This window comes from Saccopteryx leptura, chromosome 2, assembly GCF_036850995.1.
Source record: "Saccopteryx leptura isolate mSacLep1 chromosome 2, mSacLep1_pri_phased_curated, whole genome shotgun sequence".
Taxonomy (NCBI): domain Eukaryota; kingdom Metazoa; phylum Chordata; class Mammalia; order Chiroptera; family Emballonuridae; genus Saccopteryx; species Saccopteryx leptura.
This window is the reverse complement of record NC_089504.1, coordinates 239,914,530-239,934,335: the sequence shown is the minus strand read 5'-3', so window position 1 is coordinate 239,934,335 and position 19,806 is coordinate 239,914,530. Positions and strand designations below refer to the sequence as shown.

At 49.6% G+C, this 19,806-nt stretch overlaps 1 protein-coding gene across 1 annotated transcript in view; it reads right to left on the bottom strand.

Moving 5' to 3' along the window:
- Positions 1 to 19,806, bottom strand: part of KSR2 (kinase suppressor of ras 2) — a 301,392-nt gene that overhangs the window by 15,041 nt on the left and 266,545 nt on the right. The window contains exons 15-17 of the mRNA XM_066370811.1: positions 5,471 to 5,567; positions 3,671 to 3,804; positions 1,235 to 1,366 (exon numbers count right to left, since the gene is read on the bottom strand). Of these exons, the coding sequence (XP_066226908.1) occupies positions 1,235 to 1,366; positions 3,671 to 3,804; positions 5,471 to 5,567 (363 nt within the window). The remainder of the gene's footprint in view (positions 1 to 1,234; positions 1,367 to 3,670; positions 3,805 to 5,470; positions 5,568 to 19,806) is intronic.

The window sequence follows — 19,806 nt, the reverse complement described above, 5'->3', positions numbered from 1 at the left end:
TGGCCAGCTCCAAGGCAGCCCAAACTCACTGGGTCCAAACTGGGTCCCCTGGCCTTTCTGGCATGGCCCAACCTGGCCCTGGCTCCATGGTCTCGACCTTCTTGGTGACTAGAAATTATTGCTCCCCCAGGTGCTTATGGTATTGATATCTAGGTACCACCCACATTCAGGCCATCATCAAACCCTCTCACTCCCACTTCTAAATGCTTCTCCGTTCCCAGTTCTCACACCCACTGGCCCTGGTTCGGTGGACAATGCCGGCATCTCCACCTGGACTGCTCACCCAGCCTTGATCCTGTCCTTCTCTGTTCCATTTCTGCACACAGTAGAGTGGTGGTTCTAAAACTCGAAGTGTTATGTCACTACCCCTACTTAAGAACCATCAATGGCTCCCTAGTGCTTGCTGTGAAGGAGAAGTGGAAACTTCTTAACTCGGCCACAGGATGAACACTACTCCCCTCTCTAGTTTCTCATCTCACCGCCTCCAGCCACATTTTGTCCTGACCCTCCATCCCCCAGCCCTCCCTTCACTGCCCTGTTCCCCACATACTCCTCTATTGTGGGCAATTTGTTCCATTTTCCCCTGTGCCTTTTCATGTGTCCCTTCTATCTGGAATACCCCACTGTACCCTTAACCAAGGCCTACTTATATTTAACCTTTAACTTAGGCTCAGGAGTCACCTCCAGGAAGCTCTCCCTTTCTTCCCCCTCTGGAAAGGCCCACATGGTGAGGAACTGAGGCCTCCTGCCAACAGCTGTGTGAGTGGGCCACTTTGGAAGCAGACCCTCAGTCCACCAAGCCTTCAATAAACCGCAGCCCTGGCCAACATCTTGACTGTGACCTCACGAGAAATGGTGAGGCAGTTCAGACCTACCAGGCGAAGCTACTCCCAAATTCCTGATCACAGAAATCTGTTTTAAGGCATTAGGTTCTAGATAATTTGTTAATAGTTGGGGTCTAGTAAATAGGGCATGAATGAATGAATGAATGAATGAATGAATGAATGAGTCAGGTAACTTGCTCACATAACCAGTTAGAAACCAGGCATGATGATCTGCTAGGGTCACCCTTTCTACTGCACCCCAGTCAGATTCCCCTAATCTCATTCAGAAATCCAGCTACCTTTGTCCCCACAGACAGGTGCCCCGTCCCTTCCAAAAGCACAGAAGGAACACTTGGGAAGTTTCCCTCTTCCCGGGCTGGGGCTCTTGGAGGCCAGGGTGGGCCACCTACCCGAGGGCAAAGACGTCCGAGTGCTTGGAGAAGGGGAGCTTGTCCTCTTCCGTGTCAGGGGACAGCTGGCGGATGATCTCCGGCGCCAGGTGACACAGCCAGCCGTTCTGGATGCAGAGCTTGTCCTCCCGCCTGGAGAAGCAAAGCACAGAGTGAGCCTTGTGTCACAGCCCAGGGAGGACGGGTCCCCCAGCCCTGATCCCAGGTCCCTGGACCATCTCGGCTGGCTTCCTTGCATCTCCCTGTTGGGCGCTGCCTGACCTTGTACTTGAGGCTGAGACCCAGTGGGAGGTACAGGGAATGCTGCTCCAGAGAGAGACACGCAACGCCCAAACCATCGTCGGGTCCCTTGGCCTCTGAGGCACCCCCTTCTCCATCCTTATTCCATAAATACAGCCGATCCACATTATTCATGGCCTTCTCGTTCTATAAAGTTTCCACAAACTCTGTGTTAGCGAATCCAGTCGTTGTCGCTCCTAGGGGAAATACCTGTACCTGCATATGTGCACACACACACCTCTCACATAGACCATCACCTCAACTCCCTCAAACAACTTCTCCTAGCCCATTCTATCTTCTTTATTGTGTACAAGATGAAGCTCAACTGTTGAAGGTCTAGTTTGAGGCCATCCCACTACCAGGTGCTAGCGTTGCCAAACCCCATCTAATTGGCCCCAGAGCCAGGGCTTCTTGGACTGCCCACCCATCCCCCGCCAGTCATCTCTGTATGACAGCTGGAACAGGAGGGAAGAGTTACCCACTGTCCAGCCTCAGCTGGAACATGCACAGCAGGTCACACAGGTTATTCCCCACCTTGTGCACGCTCTTGAATGACTATAAATGTACTGTGAATACTGATTTTGGGGGTCACACATATATTTGAGTAGGTGGATTTGCAAATATGAAATCTGCAAATAACGAGGTGTACTTATGAAGCACCTACGACGATACCCAGGCTCTAGTCTTGTACTAGGAACAGAGCAGTGAATAAGACCAGTGGGGGGTCCCTGCCCTCCTGGAACCTGGCCTTTGCTAGGGGATTCTGATGACAAATGAATTAAATAGGAAAAATACAGATGGTGATGAGCATTATACAAAAAATTAAAAAGGAAATGTGTTGGCCTTGGCCATTTGGATCAGTGGATAGAGCATCAGCCCAATGTGTGGATATCCCAGGTTCAATTTCCAGTCAATGCACACAGGAAACGCTACCATCTGCTTCTCTCCCCTTCCTCCTTCTCTCTCTTCCCCTCCTGCATCCAGAGGCTCAATTGATTGGAGTGTTAGCCCCAGGTGCTGAGGTTAGATCTGTTGGTCTGAGCTTCAGCCTCAGGCACTAAAAATAGCTCCATTGACTTGAGCTTTGGCCCCAGATTGGGGTTGCTGGGTGGATCCAGGTCAGGCCACATGCAGGAGTCTCTCTCTATCTCCCCTCCTTTCACTTAAAAAAAAAAAAAAAGAAATATGTCAAAGACAAGAGGGAACTTACTTTTGGTAAAATTTAAGCTAAGGTTGATATGAGATAAAGGACGTAGCCCAATAAACAAGAATATTCTGGGAAGAAGGGAAAGTCAGACACAGGTCTCAGACCGTGATGCCACCTTTCTGAAGAGGCACACCGCTTGTTACACAGGGCGTGATTAGAGAAAACACGCAGGGTTACACACGTTCCAAATTGAAAGTCACAGAGGGTAGACCTTCTGAATTATGGGTTGTTTACTCGGGATCAAGCGGCTTTTCACACGGTCTCCGGGCTGCTTGCTCTAGGGTGAGAGGTGCCAGAGAGTTAATTACTCACTAGTGGTTAATAATTGTCCTGTGTGATACTGAAGGGGTATATGCAAATTAATACTAATTACAACAACTTCGCAGCAGCAATAATCTGTAGAGTTTCCAGCGCTCCAGGCACTGCGCTGGGTGCTTGATGTGTTACCTGGTTTTATCCGCACAAGGACCCTGGAGGCAGGCACAACCCTATCCATCATTCTCTAGCAGGCTCGAAAACTAAAGTTCAGAAACGCTCCACGACTTGACTCAAGTCGCTGTTAATAAGTGGCAGAGCCAAGCTGAGCCCTGGGTAGGCCTGACTTTCAGTCCCCTGCTCTACTGAAATTAATGACTTCATAAGAAAACTTTGACCAAGGCTCTTGGGTGATTCCCATGTCCAGGTGAGCAGCTGGAATAAGGGGAGGGTCCTCAAAGGCAAGGGCTCTGCTGGATATGGAGATGCTCCGTGCCCACTCGAAGGCACCATCTGCAAGTCAGGTCACAGGGGAATCAGAACAGGACCTGGATGTCAGTACTGCATCACCACTTAGCAGCTAAGTGATCTCAGGCCTAACACCACGTCTAGGTCACTAAAGCCATTTGGGATGTCTCCCCCACCCCCAACCATTGTCAAGAACCCCCCCCTCTGGCCCCGCCACCGCCTCTCACCTGCCAGCCTGCAGCACCCTGGAAATGCTGAAGAGTCCGAAGTCTGTGATCACCACTTTGCCGTTGTCGTAGAAGACGTTCTTGGACATGAGGTCCTTGTGAAGGATTCCCTTGGCGTGGAGGTAGCCCATGCCCTGCAGGGGCCAAGGAAGTGGGGAGTGGTCAGGGGAAATCTGCATTCCCACTGCCACCCTGGCTGGCTGGGTTCGTGGGTCACACTCCGTGCTTTGTCAGTGAGACCACACTGCACCGCTGCAAGGTGGGGCCCAAATGCAAAGGCTCACAGGGGGGCTCGGGAAAGGCCTGGCCGAGTGGGGACAGGCAGGGTCCCCAAAAAACAAGTCTGCCACACCTTCAGACCCCTGCAGACCCAACTCCATCTACCTCTACCTCTTCCACTTCTTGAGTTAGAAACAAAGGAGGACCTCTTAAGATGAAAAAGGGTGGGGACAAACCTGAGATGAGGTCCTCAGAGGAAGGATTTCCATTCTCTGTCTTCCCCTACTTCCTCTTAAAAAAAAACTCCTCTGGCCCTGGCCGGATGGCTTGGTTCATTGGAGGATCATCCTGAAGCACAGGGATTGTTGGTTTGGTATCCGGTCAGGGCACATACAGGAACAGATGGATGTTCCTGTCTCCCTGTCTCTCTCTCTCTCTCTCTCTCTCTCTCTCTCTCTCTCTCTCTCTCTCCCCCTGCTGATTCAGCAGGTCTGGGAGGAGACACTCCCACTTAAAAAACAAAAAAAACTCCCCTGCAGGGGACCTGTTCCCTGTGTCTATGTAACTCATGCTGCTGTTGAATGCACTATGTTCCTCTAGGGATGTATCATGACATCATCAAGAACATGAAGAAGAAGCTACTGAAGGTCTAGCCCAAGAGTGAATGAATGTCTAGATTTTTTTCCCCCTTTATTCAGTGAGAGCAGGTTGAGGCAGAGAAACATCCTCCCACATGCGCCCCAACCAGGATCCACTCAGCAAGCCCACTAGAGGGCAATGCTCTGCCCATCTGGGGTGTTGCTCTGTTGCTCAGCAACTTAGTGACTGAGGGAGAGGCCATGGAGCCATCCTCAGCACCTGGGGCCAACTCATTCTAATCTAGCTATGGCTGCAGGAGGGGAAGAGAGAGAGAGAAAAAAAGAGACAGAGAGAGAGAGAGAAGAAGGGGGAGGGTAGGGAGGGGTGGAGAAGCAGATGGGCACCTCTCTTGTGTGCTCTGACCAGGAATCGAACCCAGGACATCTACATGCTGGACCAATGCTCTACCACTGAGCCAACCAGCCAGGGCTTAGATTTTTTTTAATTGCCTTTATGAGGAGTTACATTTTTACTTCTTCTCACACGTCAATCCTGACACATCCAATGGAAATAAAAGACCAAATACATTGACTAATAAGGCCCCTGTCAGCAATCCCAGGACATTCCTGTTTGTTTTAATCCCAAACAGCACCCAACAATTTGATGTTTCCCAGGAGCTAAAGAGGATGATGGTGAATACACCTGGGAATTCAAGGATTTGAGGGGCAAAGGATCCTAACAGAGAGAATGCTCCCTTGCTGGTGGTCCCTGTACATGTCCAATCATCATGATGATGAGGAACTAGACAGAAACCAAACACTGATAGACCATCCCTAATGATTGTAGCTTAGCAAAATTCTTACATATACATGGCCTGATATTTTTCAAGTCAAGTCTAATTTCCTTTAAGCCCAGACTCTTGGTCACAAGCCGGAGCATGAGTCTCAGAAGGGGACAGGGTCTTTCTGAGGTTCGGGGAGGGAGCGCCAGACCCTATAGTACCTTCACAATTTCTTGGGCAATCTGTCTGGTTTTATTGACGTCCAAGACGATCTTGGCATCCCGCACCACCGAGTAGAGGGTCCGTCCCTTACAGAGGCTGAAAAGCAAGAGGACAAGAGAAATTGTTGGCAATTGTCAAGAGCAGGGTGACACCCACAGTTATTGGAAGCGGCATGGAATAGAGTGGACTTGTGGACGTGTCCCTACTAATCCCATGAGATAACAATCCTGGGAATGGACCTCAGCACTGGTTCTGGGAGGCGGGTCTGGGAGCAAGTTCGCCTGGGTTTTTCGGGATATTTGCCATCGCCTGCCAGCATCCAAGGACACCTGCAGAATGTAACCATGTTCCATCTATCCCGTGGTCTCAGACAGAAAGCTGTGCCTAAGCCAACAGTGTATGGACGGAGTCCTCAGACACCACTCAGACAGCACTCTCCTGGCCACTCGTCCCAGCCGCTCCCGCTTGCCGGGAGCCGTGGTTTCTGGGGACAGTGATAAAAGACAAGCAAAGCGGTAGCTGATGTCTACTAATTACCATCAGCAAAGGATGCATTCAAGCTCTTAGAAGTGTGTAAACACTAATAATATTCCCCCGCCACCCCCAAACCAGACTCCTGTCTAGAGAGAGGGTTTTTCAAACTATTTTCAGCCTCATTGAGTTCATTTGCAGGACCAGTGGTTTAAGATGAATGACGAGATGAAAAGGACATTACACAGTAACAGTAACACCTTCTCATTTAGTTGCTGGCATGCTCATCTGTCCTTCTCCCCCGAAGTGAGCCCAATTCCTGGCATATACAGACCAGGCATTGAGTGAATGACAGAATGAGTGAATGAATGAATGAGTGAATGAATGAGTTCTAGATCCACCAGAGCATCCCCAGCCCCTGGCGCCATGTCTAGCTCTTAGCGTCCAATGTTGGCTGAAAGAAGCTGGAAATGGCATTAGGGGAATTCATATTCCAACTACGTCAGAAGAAGAGCTTGAATCTCCCTTTAATCTATGACTGTTCTGCTGAAAGACTGTAGGCATTTTATTCATTCCTTTAGTATTCACTGAGCCCTTGCGGTGTGCTAGACTTGGCGAGCATAGAGTACTTGGAGTCAGAGCTCTGATATCCAAGGGTTTCAGTCTAAAATCCAACTCTGTTCCCTACTTACTGTGTGTCTTTGTGTGGGTTACTTCACCTCTCTGGCTTTCGATTTTCTCACCTATTAAAGGATTATTATTGATACCCACCCTGTAGAGTCAGCAGGAGGACAGAATGAGAAGTGGAACTTGGTACCATGTCTGGCACAGGGGTCAGGAGAACAGAGGCCTAGAGTTAGATGCTATGGTTAAGAATACTGGCTTGTCAGCTACTGGCTGTGTAACCCTGGGTGGGTGAGTTCACCCCTCGGAGCCTCAGTTTCCATGTTAGTAAAATTCAGTCATCAGTTCCTGTTTTCTAGGTTTCTTAGGAGAATCACATGGAAGTAGGTGTGTAAAGGTCCAGGCCACGCTCTATGCCTAACACATATGCGGACTCAGGAAATGCTAGCTACCATGAGAGTTAGTAAATGATCAATATATACACACTTGTGCAGATGTATATAAATTATATATAATATACACATCACCTCTATTATTTAGAGAGATTCATCCATTTACCCACCCAAAATGCCAGCCCATAGTCTTTGACTAAGATTCACTTCTTCACCCGCTTAAGGTGAGATGCCCAGGGTAGCTGACTCACAGGGAGTCTGATTCACCTGTCTCAGGTGCCCAGTAAATCAGCCATGATGACTCAAGGCCACGAGGCCATCATCCCTCTGGCGGAGAGCTGGAGGTGGGGTGGGCTGCACAGCCAATCAACCATATTGACATTTAAATATTCAGATGGTGGGGACTGTGGGTGGATTCCCTACCCTGGATACTTGGTTCCTGAACAGCTACCCACACTCATCATGGGCCAGAGCCAAGAAAACATGGTTCCCGCTGCGGACGGCAGAGCAAACAACTGCAACGGGCTCCGAGGCTGCCCCACTGTCCCGCTCAGGAAAACCACATCCAAGTCACTAGCTTCAGTCATCCATCCCTGTCTCCTGTCCGGCACACACCCGCCTTTCCAGCAGTGGCTGCTGAGGTCTCTGCTTCTCTCGTTTCCTGTGGTGCCTGGAGTCACAAGCACTGAGTGGTGGGGTACAAATAGTATGGCCACCACTGGGCGCATCTACTACATGAATTCTACAAATCACCTCCAACCAGCAAGTCCTCTCTCTACCCAACAGGTATGTGCACTCATCTTCACCCACAGACATGTACCAGAATGTACTAGAATGTTCCAGAAGGTTAATAGCAATCTATTTGTAACAACCCCAGACTGGAAACAACCCAAATGTTCATCAACTGAAAAATGGACAAATTGTGATAGACCCACATAACAAAATACTGCATTCATTCTGTACCCTAGTAAACAGACCATTGCTAACTGCAAAAAATAAGTAAATAAAGTGAAGTTCATTAACATGTTGAGCAAAAGAAGCCAGACACACCAGACTCACACTGAATTTATACAAAGTGCAACAGCAGACAGAACTGACGTGTGTGCCACAAGCCAGCACAGCGCTGGCCACTGGGCTCAGAGCAATTAAGCGGAGCCAGTATTGAAACCCAGGCAGCCAGGCTCCGGAGCTTATGCTCTCAGCCCCCAGCATCGCTGAACTTCCTCTGAGACGCTGGCGCGGCGTGGGCCCTCGCAGAGGTAGCTGCAATGTCACCATGAACAACACCTACAGCAATGAAGATTAATGGGGCCTGCTGGCCCCGGTAGCAGTGTCAGTCTGGAGGTCAGGAGAAGGTGTGTTAGTGACTCAAGGATATACTTAGTGCCTCTCTAGCTTGTGGAGCAGTGACAGTATGCACGCACACAAATGCACGCATGCACATGCACTCCCTCCCTCTCAGTAGCTCTCTCTGCAACAAAGATCATGTTTTTCCAAGAGGAGGAGCAAGGACAGGGACTTTCTCATGGATTCTGCAGCCTACCACCCCCTCCCAGCCCTGGCCCCAGGCAGCTGGCATAAAGCTGTCTGTTGACCCCATATCCCGGTGACACAGGGAGCCTTTGGGCCAAGATGGCACAGCCAGGGTAAGCCATTTGTTGCAAACTGGCCTTAAAGAGACTGTCAGAAGCAATGAAATAAAACCATCCAGAAGGTTTATCTCCAAGGGCCTCTGTCCAAACTGACTCATTCTGCAGAAACAGTGGCTGGGTCAGAAATCTGGAAGCTCGCGGCGGCCACTTCCTTTCTCTCCTCCGAACTCTGCACTACGAAGCCCAGCACCCAGGCTGGTGTGAATGGTGGGAAGTGTGTGTGTATGCGGGGGGAGGGGGGGGGGCAGCCACCTCTGAAGACAAACTATCAGCCCAGCGCTGCGCCTCTGGGCCTCCTTGGCCTTGGGGACTCAAGGGAGGATGCTCCCAGTCCCCACATCTGTAACTGTGGGTGGGGTGGGCTGAATGACGGCCTGCCAAAGATGCCCGCATCCTAATCCTCAGAACCAGTGAGAAATATGACCTTACATGGCTTCGCAGCTCTGCCTGTTGTGGGCTCCCACGGCAGCCAGCCGGTTTTAAAGTCAGATGTTTATTTTAAAAACACTGGGTCCCATCAGAAAGAATTTATACTTGCTGGCTTCTAAGCATTCCCCACCTTTAAAAACTAAAAAAAAAAAAAAAAAAAAAAACAAACCACCCCACAAAAAAATCATTTAATTGCCCTCCGCTCTCTCCCCCGCCCTTGAGCAAATAAATCCCATTCCGGGCGACAAGCTACATGCTCCATCAAATCCCAGCTGTAGGTGATCTTGAACTTCCAAGCCGTTCATGCATCTAACACCCAAGGTATTAAACCTTGGGATGCTGGGGCTTTATAATAAAAAGTGCCAGGTTAGCTTCCTATACAAATGGGAAATACCAGAAAGCCCGGGAGGAATGCCAGCCGTGTGCCACCTGCTTAGCCCGACACGCGTCCAGGAAAGGAAGAGTTACAGAGTTCCATTAGGTAGAGGGGGCGGTTGGGGAAGGTTCGTGTCCCTAGCAGATGACAGGAGCCGGCCAGGCATGGAAATCCGCAGAGCAGGAGCCTGTGGCCCAGGGGAGCCAGGCTGAGTTTTGGCTGAGGCTCTCATGCCTCCTGCCCCCTTCCAGCCTTCGGACTGCTGTGAAGTTCTGAGAAGTGGGGAGGGCAAAGGCCACTCAGACTCCCAGACTTACTGGGTTCTTCTCTCCAGAGCCAGATCCCAACTTGGCTAAGTGCAGCGGCCAAGGATTGGCTGCTCTGGGCACATTGGGGATTAGGATGGGGGTTCTTCCCATGACAGGATGCTCCTGCTGCTGTGACCCATGCTTCTGGGCATCTGGTGACATTCTGCCCTCTTTGGGCTGGGCTTTACGAGGGAAGGAATGTCCCAAGGGCACGGACAGCCAGCTGGGGAGGTGCGGGCCTCCAGCTGGCTGCAGGGAGGACACCCAGGTAACCTGGCCAGTCCTCTGCCTCTGGTCGCATGGCATGGTCCGGCCACCATCCAAGACCTTGCTCTTCCTGGTCTTGTCCAGGGACATCCTGGGACATGCTTCTTCCTAACTCTGCAACATATTCTCCCAGAATCTCCTAAGGGTCAGAGGACAGACCGCATTTGGCCTTCCTCACTCTGCAATCATTCCGGAACCACCATGGTTCTCGGATTGGCCAACTCATATCACTTAACACTTGCTAATGGTTTTCCTTAGAGGCGCTGCCTTTGAAAAATAAGTGGATTTAAAAAAAAAAAAAAAAAAAAACCTGCCTGACCTGTGGTGGTGCAGTGGATAAAGCATCGACCTGGAAACGCTGAGGTTGCTGGATTGAAACCCTGGCTTGCCTGGTCAAGGCACATATGGGAGTTGATGCTTCCTGCTCCTCCCCCCTTTCTTCTCTGTCTCTCTCTTCTCTTTCTCTCTCCTTTCTAAAATGAATAAAACAAACAAACAAACAAAAAAAACCTTCCTATCATTACCTTCTATCATTATCAGGTAGAAAGCCAGAATCTCTACCCCCCCCCCCATGTAAAAAATAAATACAATGAAAACGAACACATTAAAAAACAAAAATTCAATTCTAGCTTCGCACTATGGCTTGCCCAATGATCTGAGGTTGAGGCCTCTGCTTTTTGTTTTTTGTTTTAAAAAGTTTAGCAAGTAAGGGTTAGGAAGGCATTAAATCCTAGCCCCTAACAGAGATCCCCTCCTCTGTTCCTGGGGCTCTCCCCATGGGCCCTCGCCTGAGAACCAGCGACTAGCGACGCCAGTCTCCCTAGGAGAGGAGGTCCTGTGTACGGATGAGGCAGTTCATGTGCAGGAAGGTCAGGTAACCAGCCCGAGGCCCAGGCAGCAGGCGTCAGGGTCAGGATCTCAGTCCAGGCCTCGAATCACCACCTCTTTCCAGGATTTCATGAGAGCCCTTGGGAAGACGGTCTAGCCAAGGAGAAACTGGTCGACCCCAACTCAGACGGCCTGATTCCGAAAACCCTTGTTTGTCCATTGAGCTTTGCGGAGGGCCCCGCCCACCCACCCATTCTAGGCCTTTCCTTCTACCCTCCAAATGCAGGGTCAGTCTATGTTGGCCACCTTGTCCACTTGCTGCTTCTGTTTGGGAACTCCCAGCTGTCAGCCAGAGAGAAGCAAGGCAGGCTGAAAAGGGGCCGGCTCACCTGAGAGGGCCGGCTCACCTGAGAGGGCCTGCGAGTCCAGTGCACAGTGCACAGCTGGCCTGGCCCAGGGGGCTGCTTAGGTGATGTCCTGGGAGGAGTGAACGGAGGAATGGAGGATGAACGACTCCTACCACCTTCCTCTTGCCGTTGTCCACGGCAGCTGGAAGACCTGCGGTTGTGACAAGTCAGGTCTTTCCTCGACTGGCTTAGCGCATGAAATTGGCCAGGAGCCCAACCAGTTCACGGCAGCCTTGAAGCTTCCAGACACTTCCCTGCTTCAGGCTCCATGAAGCATCAAAAAACCAAACTGACCACTAGCCCTGCCCTTCAGGGTTGGCTATCTAAACATATTCATTCTTGTTGCTCCCTGAGCAGAATCATGTTAAAAAAAAATCCCAACAGTAGACTGAATTCCTATCTTTTAAAAAAATATATACACACCACCTAGTTTATATGCATTAAAAAATCCACACAGAAGACCGACTTGGAGGGTGTTAGGAGAACTATTTCTGGGTAGTGGGATTACGAGCTTTTTTGCAAGATTTTTCCCCCTTCATTGCTTATCTCTCCTTTCTAATTTTTCTCCCACAAACACGTGTTACTTTTGTAAAATGAGAAAAAATGAGAAGAAAAAAAAAAAGCACATCTGAGTCAGACTGAAATGGAACCAGACACACGTTGATGCTACAGTTTGGAAAATATTGAACTGGAGACAGACTGAAATGAGAAAATAGAGTCTGAACCAAATTCCACTCCACGGAGCTCAGACTCGCTCCTACGCTTCTCCGGCTGAGGCTCTCGGAGGGCAGGAAGCAATGTTTGCTCTGTCTTCCACTCAGGGTTTCGCACATTCTGGGCACACAGAGTGACGGGTGTCGCTCAAAAGCCCCAGTAGCAACCCTCTCCCTGGAAAAGTTAATTCCCTCATGAGGAAGACAGTTTACTATCAAGTTTTTAAAATAACTGTGTGGCTGGTCAGGGAAGAAGGGGCAGGAAGACATGTCATGTACATAACCCCCAATGGCTGTGTCCTTTCCACCCAGGGGACCCAGGGCCCAGGAGGGTGAATGGAGATGATGAGGTAGGGGGGAGGGAGAGGAAGGGCAGAAGGAGAAAAGGGGGAGGGGAGTCCTCTGTCTAGGGGAAGCTGGGAATGCACCTGAGCATGGAACCAACCTGGCCATGGGGAAAGAGAACAGGTATAGAAATTTCTAGAATTCGGGTTATAGACTAGCATTAAGAGATCACTGGGTCCACCACCTTCATGGGACATACAGTGATACCAAAATGCAGAAGGATGATGGGATTTCCCAAGGTCATGCTTCGAGTGGCACAGCCTGGCTTGAAACCAGACCTGTCTGAGGCTAAGTCTCATGTTTGCAGCCACGGAACCATGCTGCCTCCTAAGAACAATGAACACCATTTGTTGAACCCTCTCATGACCCCTCTGCCAAGGGTTTTACATGAAGAATCTCATTTAGTTGTACTAAACTCAACCCAACAAAGGAGTTGCAATTCCTATTCCACGGATGAGGACACTGAGACTCAGAGAGGTGATGTCACTTGCTAAGCTCATGCAGCCGAAATGTAAGGAGCAGAACTGGCATTCTACGTTGAGTCTATCGGACACCATTGTCTTGTTCTCAACTACTGAGCTCCACAGCCTCTTTGGGAAGGAGAAAGAACAGGCCCTCAGGGGTGGGGGAGCCAATGTTTTCTAAGCTCCTGAGAGGAGCCTTGTGCTCTTTGGGGGAACGGTTCCCCCTACTGTTTACCAACAAAGCAAAGACTGGTGGGAATGAACAACCTACCCGGGCTCCCTCTCACCCAGGAGGGGGATCTGTTGCCAGTTTTCCCAAAGCTCCTGGTCTTTCCATTGCTCCCCTCTTTTTTGAACGAGCCTTTGGCACCAGGCGACCCCGGCACACGCCCAACTCACCCATTGTCCGCAATATTTTGCAGGGAATTAGCAAGAGTATATTGACACAAACATACTAGAGCCAGGCTCCTACAACGGGGCCCAATCCGGCCCACTTCCTGTTTTTGTACAGCCCACGAGCTAAGATTAGTTTTTACACCTTTTAGAAAAAGGTTAAAATAACTCAAAAGAAGAATGATATTTTATGATGTAAAACTTATATGAAATTCAAATGTCTGTGCCCACAGATAATGTTTTATTGGCACAGGGCCACACGCTGTGTTTGCATGTTGTCTACGGCTGACAGCACTACAATGGCAGAATTGAAAAGTTGAGACAGAGCCCGTATGGCAAAGCCAAAAATATTTACTGTCTGGCCCTTTACAGAAAATGTTTGTTGAGCTATTCTCTGAGAAATAGAGGTGGCTCGCCCTGGCTGGTTTCAGTCGGTTAAGACCGTTGTCCTAAAACAACAAGGCTGCAGGTTGGATCCCCGGTCAGGGCACACGTGGGAAGCAGCCAATGAGTGCACGACTGAGGGGAACAACAAGTGAGTGCTTTCCCTCCCCTTCCCCTTTCTCTTCCTTCCTCTCTCTCTGTCTCTCTGAAAATAAAGAAGAAATTAAGCCCTGGCCGGATAGCTTGGTTGGTTGGAGCATCGTCCCAAAGCACAGAGGTTGCCAGTTCAATTGCCCAGTCAGGGCACATACAGGAGCAGCTTGATGGTCCTGTCTCTCTCTCCCTGCCTCTCTTAAAAAATAAAAATAAAATAAAAGAAATTGAGGTGAGGTCAACAAATTGAGCTGCTAGAACTAGAAAGAGCTGTACAATTCTGCACCATGTCCCTCTGCATTGGGAGTTGGGTATGGTCAAGGCCAGGTGGATTTTCCATTTATTCACTAGCTCATTCATTCATTTATTCATTTAACCATGCATCCATCCATGCCTGCATCGAGCCAGCACTCCCAGAGCCCCTCCCCTACCAGGCCTTGGGCTAGGTGTGGGGAGACCGACTCTGTTGGACAAGGCAGGCAGTACACATGAAAAGTGTCAGTAAAGGTCGCATGCAGGGGCAGGGACAGAGCTCTGCCTGGGACAAACTTGGGCTGATGAGGGCAAAGGAGAGAGAACTGGGGCCAGTGCAAACGTAGGCCATGAGCTCATCTGCCATCCTGTATTATACAACAGTGGAGACAGGTTGCGCTGCCCGCCACCACCCCAGACTGGACAGTGGCTCCAGGGTAGGACACACCCAAGCCAGACTTGCCACAACCCACACGTGGAAGCATTGTCGGTCTTACATTCTTGTAAGTCCCCTACCTTTCCCTCTCCACGATCCTCTGCCTAAATTCCTATGCACACTCCAACACAGCCTTCCCAAGCACTGAATTCAGGCCCTTGGCACTGAATTAGCTGGACCAATGTTTATCCCAGTGAGGCAAATCTCAAATTGCTTTAGCATGCCTTCCTTACAGACCACAGGCTTGGACAGGGCCACCGGGGGAAGTCACCTGACCTGCTGCCACCACACAGAGGGTCACTATAGCTGGATCGAAAGCCACAGGCATGACATATGTCTGTGCATATGGAAATGTATGTGTGTATTCTTGTTTCTATGGATGCAAGCGCCTCTCTGCATGTTTGCATGCACATGAACATATACACACACATGCAAGTGGATTTCTGTGCCATATGTGTGCGTGCATATTTATGTCTGCGCATCTGTGTGGAGCAGTGTCTTTGCATTAACATGTACATCTATATCTATCTATGGGTGTTTTTGGTGACTGGAGTTGGGGACAGCAATGCAGGGATGGTCATGCCAACTGTAGAACTAGCACACAGCCTCTCTCACCCCTCACAGGCATGGGTGTGTGTGTGAGGGGGTTAAATTAGAAAAAATTTGCAAGAAAGGGACAAAGCGAAATTCTGCTCCATAGTGCCCCCTCCCAGGCCCATAGGACACTTCATGTCCCTGTCTCTCCACAGTGATGCAGAGCCATGTGACCAGTTCCAGCCAATGAAAAGTGACCCCTGGAAACTTCTTGGTTGGGGTACTGAGAAGCTCTTTGCTGAATCTGCAGTCTCTCTTATTTTGTGCCTCTGTGACCACGGAGGCCACATGATGCTAGATGGAGCCACAAGATCGGGATATCCTGGATCCCTGAGTGACTGCATGGAAGACAGCTGGTCTGGAGCATTGCCCAACCTAAGGCAAACTTTGTGTGGGAAACACAGGCTGAGTGAGCCACAGAGATTAGGGTTGTCTGTCACTGCAGCCTAAGCTTATCCTATCCTCACAGATAGAACACATAAAAGGTTAGTGCCTGGAACATACTATAGAAGTACCTGATAAATATTGGCTACTGTGGCTAATTGGTGGACCTCAAAGTACAAAGTCATGGAGGTCATAAGAAGAGAATAAAGAGAAAGAGACAACAGCAAAATAAATGAATATCAGATCTTCTGGTTGGGGTCACACTTTTACAGTGAGCATCACCAGGGAAATGAAATCTCTGAGACGGCCACTGGGTTTTCCCCAGCACGGAAGAAAGCGTGGTCCTTTTCCGAATGCCCACAGAGCCCTCCATTTGTGCATAACCGGACAGCACAGTGGTTCTAAAGAACCAGAGGCGGATGAGACCCCACGCTCAGTGAGATTCAATTTCACGTTTTTGTTAACAGCTTTCTCCTGCCTCTCATAGATAGAAAGCAAGTCACCCCAGGTGCTGACCTCACCTCTCCATCATTTATAAAAAACAGAAAATAAATGTCCAGAGAGATTAAAAACACAGGTTTCGTGCCCTTAAAGGTTGTCATGTGACAATGCCGCATCTTCATGGGGAAGATGAAAACTTCATGTAGTCTTATCACAAATATTTCCATTAGTCACCCAGCCTTGCTTTGGTAATCTGTTTCAATTGAAAGTCCTGTCAGTCCCCAAGACACAATTTAAAAGGTGCAGGAACAAAATGTAAGTGTGTGCCGATTCCTCAGAGAGGGACAAAAATCATCACTCGAGTTCATCTGGGGTTCTTTTTTCCCCCGAAAGCTCTTAACCTCAGGGCATCAAGAGAACACCTTCCCGATGTTTCGCTGGTCAATCCTGCCTTCACAGGCCTTCTTAAACCCCCCATCCCAGGCCCTCCAGCTTCTGTCTACAAAGCTTCAAGGGCAAAGATGCAGAGATCTTAACAAGGAAAGACCCAGCCACCCGGACATCCAAGGGGATGCTCTGGGAGGCTGGTGGGAGGCGGTGCCCAGGCCTGGGGCTGGGATGCAGACGGGAAAAGTTAGGACCAGCCAGACCATTCATTCTTCACAGCTCGGAACCAGCGTCCTAACCTCATGTCCCTATCCTGTCCTCTCCCCACCACTGTGGAAGCCACAGTCACAGTGCGGGCGGGTGGCTACAGTTGGTCTCATTGTACATCAAGGAAATAAAGGTTCAGGGTCTAACCCGAACCCTGGAGCCAGTACGTGGTGTCGCTGCCCCTGCTGCCAAGACTAGAACCTGCTTCTGTATCTCTGTGACTTTCACCAGAGTCACCTGCTCAACTTCAGCTGCTCACACTCAGGGAGCCCCAGACAAGCCACAAAACTCCTTGGAACCTATAAGGGACAGAATGTTTGCATCCCCCAAATTCATACATTGAAATGTAATCCCCTATGCGGATGGCATTGAGGCGGGGCCTTTGGGAAGTGATTAGGTTGTGAGGGTGGAGTGGAATTAGGTCATGATGGGATCGGTGCCCTTATTAAAGGGACACCAGAGAGCTCCCTTGCCTTTTCCATCATGTGAGGTGGCAGTGATAAGACAGCCATCTCTGAATGGAGAAGCGGGCTCTCACCAGACACTGAATCTGTCCACGCCTTAATCTTGGACTTCCCAGCCTCCAGAACTGTGACAGATAAATGTCTGCTGTTCAAAAGGCACCCAGACTATAGTGTTTTGTTCTAGCAAAAGCAAAAGACAGAGACTGATCTGGAAAATGGGAACAGATAATTATATTCACCTCTCAGGGTGGCTGTGATCTTGGACAACAGGCTCATCACAGTGCCTGGCATACAGTAAGACTCAGTGACTGTCCACTCTTACTATTACAATTCGTCATCTCTGAGGGTCAAGGGACCTCACACTTTGGTGCCCTGGATACCCCCCCCCCCCAGTTGGCATCATCTGTTCCAAGCCAACTGAACTATTGGTGCTTTTCCAAATGTGGCATCTTCTTTCTCCTACCTTCTTCCCTTTGCCTATACTGTTCCCTCCACCAGGAAGACCCCTTCTCCATTCCCCATTTCTTCCAAAATGTCTTATTCCTCAGGAAATAGCCCATCTCACTTCTCTACGAGTTCTCATCACGTCCTGTGGACACTTCGCACACCTCCCTTTAGAAGACCTTTCCACTTGGTACAATGATTGCTGAGTTTCATGTCTGTGTCGTATGCGTGGAAGAACAAATGAATGGATACATGATTTATTAACAAAGCGGCTTTTGAACATTTCAGTTGTGGACACAGGTCTTCAGCATCTGGGGCCGGGAAAGAGCCTTCAAAGTTGATATGCACGCCGCCAGACTGGGCCAACAAAACAGCATCTCTATACAAATTAGAAGCAAAATGTCAAGGTTCTCAGAGGCAATTTCATAAATTACTTCAGCAAGGCAGCTCAGAAGAATTAGATTATGGGTTTTATGGGTTCTCCATAGTGTATATTAACACGCTTTCTGGCAGCCTGAAAATGACATTTCTCTCCCCAGCCGGTATCACCTCTTTTTCCACTTAGCAAACACTGATAGGCATTTTTTCCCGAGTTGCCAATTTCAGGCCGTGATTGCTATCCCTGTCCGGTGCATGGGCAGCAGGGTCTGTTCACTCCAGACATTTTACCCCCCAGTAAAAATCCTTCAAGAGTTTTCTTTGGAAGACTGATGAGACCCTTGCCCCATGTGACCAGGCCCCTGCCTACCGCCACTCTGGCCTCTTAATGTGACCCTTGTCTCTCGTGGCCAGCGGGAAGTGGGCCTGGGCCCGAGACTGCTGCTGGGGCAATGAGGCAGTGATTCCCCCCGGCTACCTCCTGGGCCCACAGAGACATGCCAAGGGCTTTATAGCTTCATACAGGGAATCACAGGAGGGAAAGGGAAGTGACGGCCAGGGAAGTGCCTGAATCCAGGGGCAAACAACAGCCCCAGGTTTCACGTCTGGGCAACATGTAGGGGTTTAGGAAAGTGGCACCTTTTCTAAAGGAGGGGGTGAGGCCGCTCTGTCATAGACTGACAGACAGGGCGGGAAAAGTCCTGGCCAGCCCCATTCATCTCACACAAGGGAAGGAGTTCAAGGGGTCTGGTTTTGACATCTGCCCCAAAAGATATTCTTACAAGGGCTGGCGGATGGCTCTTATTACAGTAATGAAATGACAATAGATAGCCAACTGTCAAATTTGGACCGGACAGGGCAGAGGAGGGGGTGACATGTGTTTCTTAGAGTGAGACCATTTTAAGACAAAGTGGAGGTTTCTGGAGCTGCGTGGCAGGAACCATTAAGGCTGGAGGGTGCCCGTCTGTCACCCGCCGTTCCATCTGCCCGAGGACAGTGGACGTGATGAGGCTCTCACTCTGGTTGGTTTTCTTGAGTGGGTTAAACCTACCCCCCACGATCCTGTTTGAACTACTGATTTGCTTAGCAAACACTTTCTCCATAAATAATGAATAAGTAAACCCCAGCCTGCTGCTGATAAATTATTAGGAGTTGGGACTTAATGGGGCATAAAGTAGGCAGTGAATAGCCCTGCCTTTGAGTCTGCAGCCCCCACCCCACTGCCAACCTCTGGAAAATATGCTGAGCTACCTCAGAGCCTACTAGACTGGCACTCTGGCCCCCCACCCCCACTGCCCGAGACCACCCTCTCCTCCTCCAGTTGTCACCGAGGTCTCAGCACCCATGCTCATAAGCATAGAGTTCCATAAGAATTAGAACCAAGAAAGGAAAGAGGACGGCAAAGATAATTCTGAGTCTTTTAGCCTTGCTGCCTGGTTTTTTGTTTGGATGATCTGTTTTCTTCTCATATCTGGGAATGCTACCCACAGTTCATTTCCATAGATGGGCAGTCTGCTGAAATTCCCATCTATGGATGCTTCAGTAGATGTATGTGTTACGGGCTCTAACCCAGTGATACCAGGACGATGCTGTCCACTCCACCTGCCATCTTGCCTTGCTTCCAGGGGTTGGCTTTCATTATGACCCACTGTCTGCATGCATTATGTCCCAGAAGAAAAGCCCCAAATACTCATTCCTAGAAATTAGCAGTGCCTAATAGGAGTGGGTGCTCAATAACTATTTGCTGAATAGCTAGATGGCTAGATTACTCATGAGCGGGTGGATGGGTACATGAATGGATAGACTGAGGATGAGCAGATGAACTGATGAATGAACAGATGAGTAGCTGAGTAGGTAGATGTTGAATAGATGGGTGATGGGAAGAATGGACAGGTGGTGAATGGATGGGAACATGGGAAGAATGAATGGATGGAGGAATGGGTGGAGAATTGGTGGGTGGAGAAGAGTGGGTGGACAAATGGGTGGGTATATGGGTCCATGAAGGGGGATCGGCAAATAAATAAATTGATGAGAAGATGGATAGATGGCTGGCTGGCTGCTTGGCTACTGGCTAAATGAGTA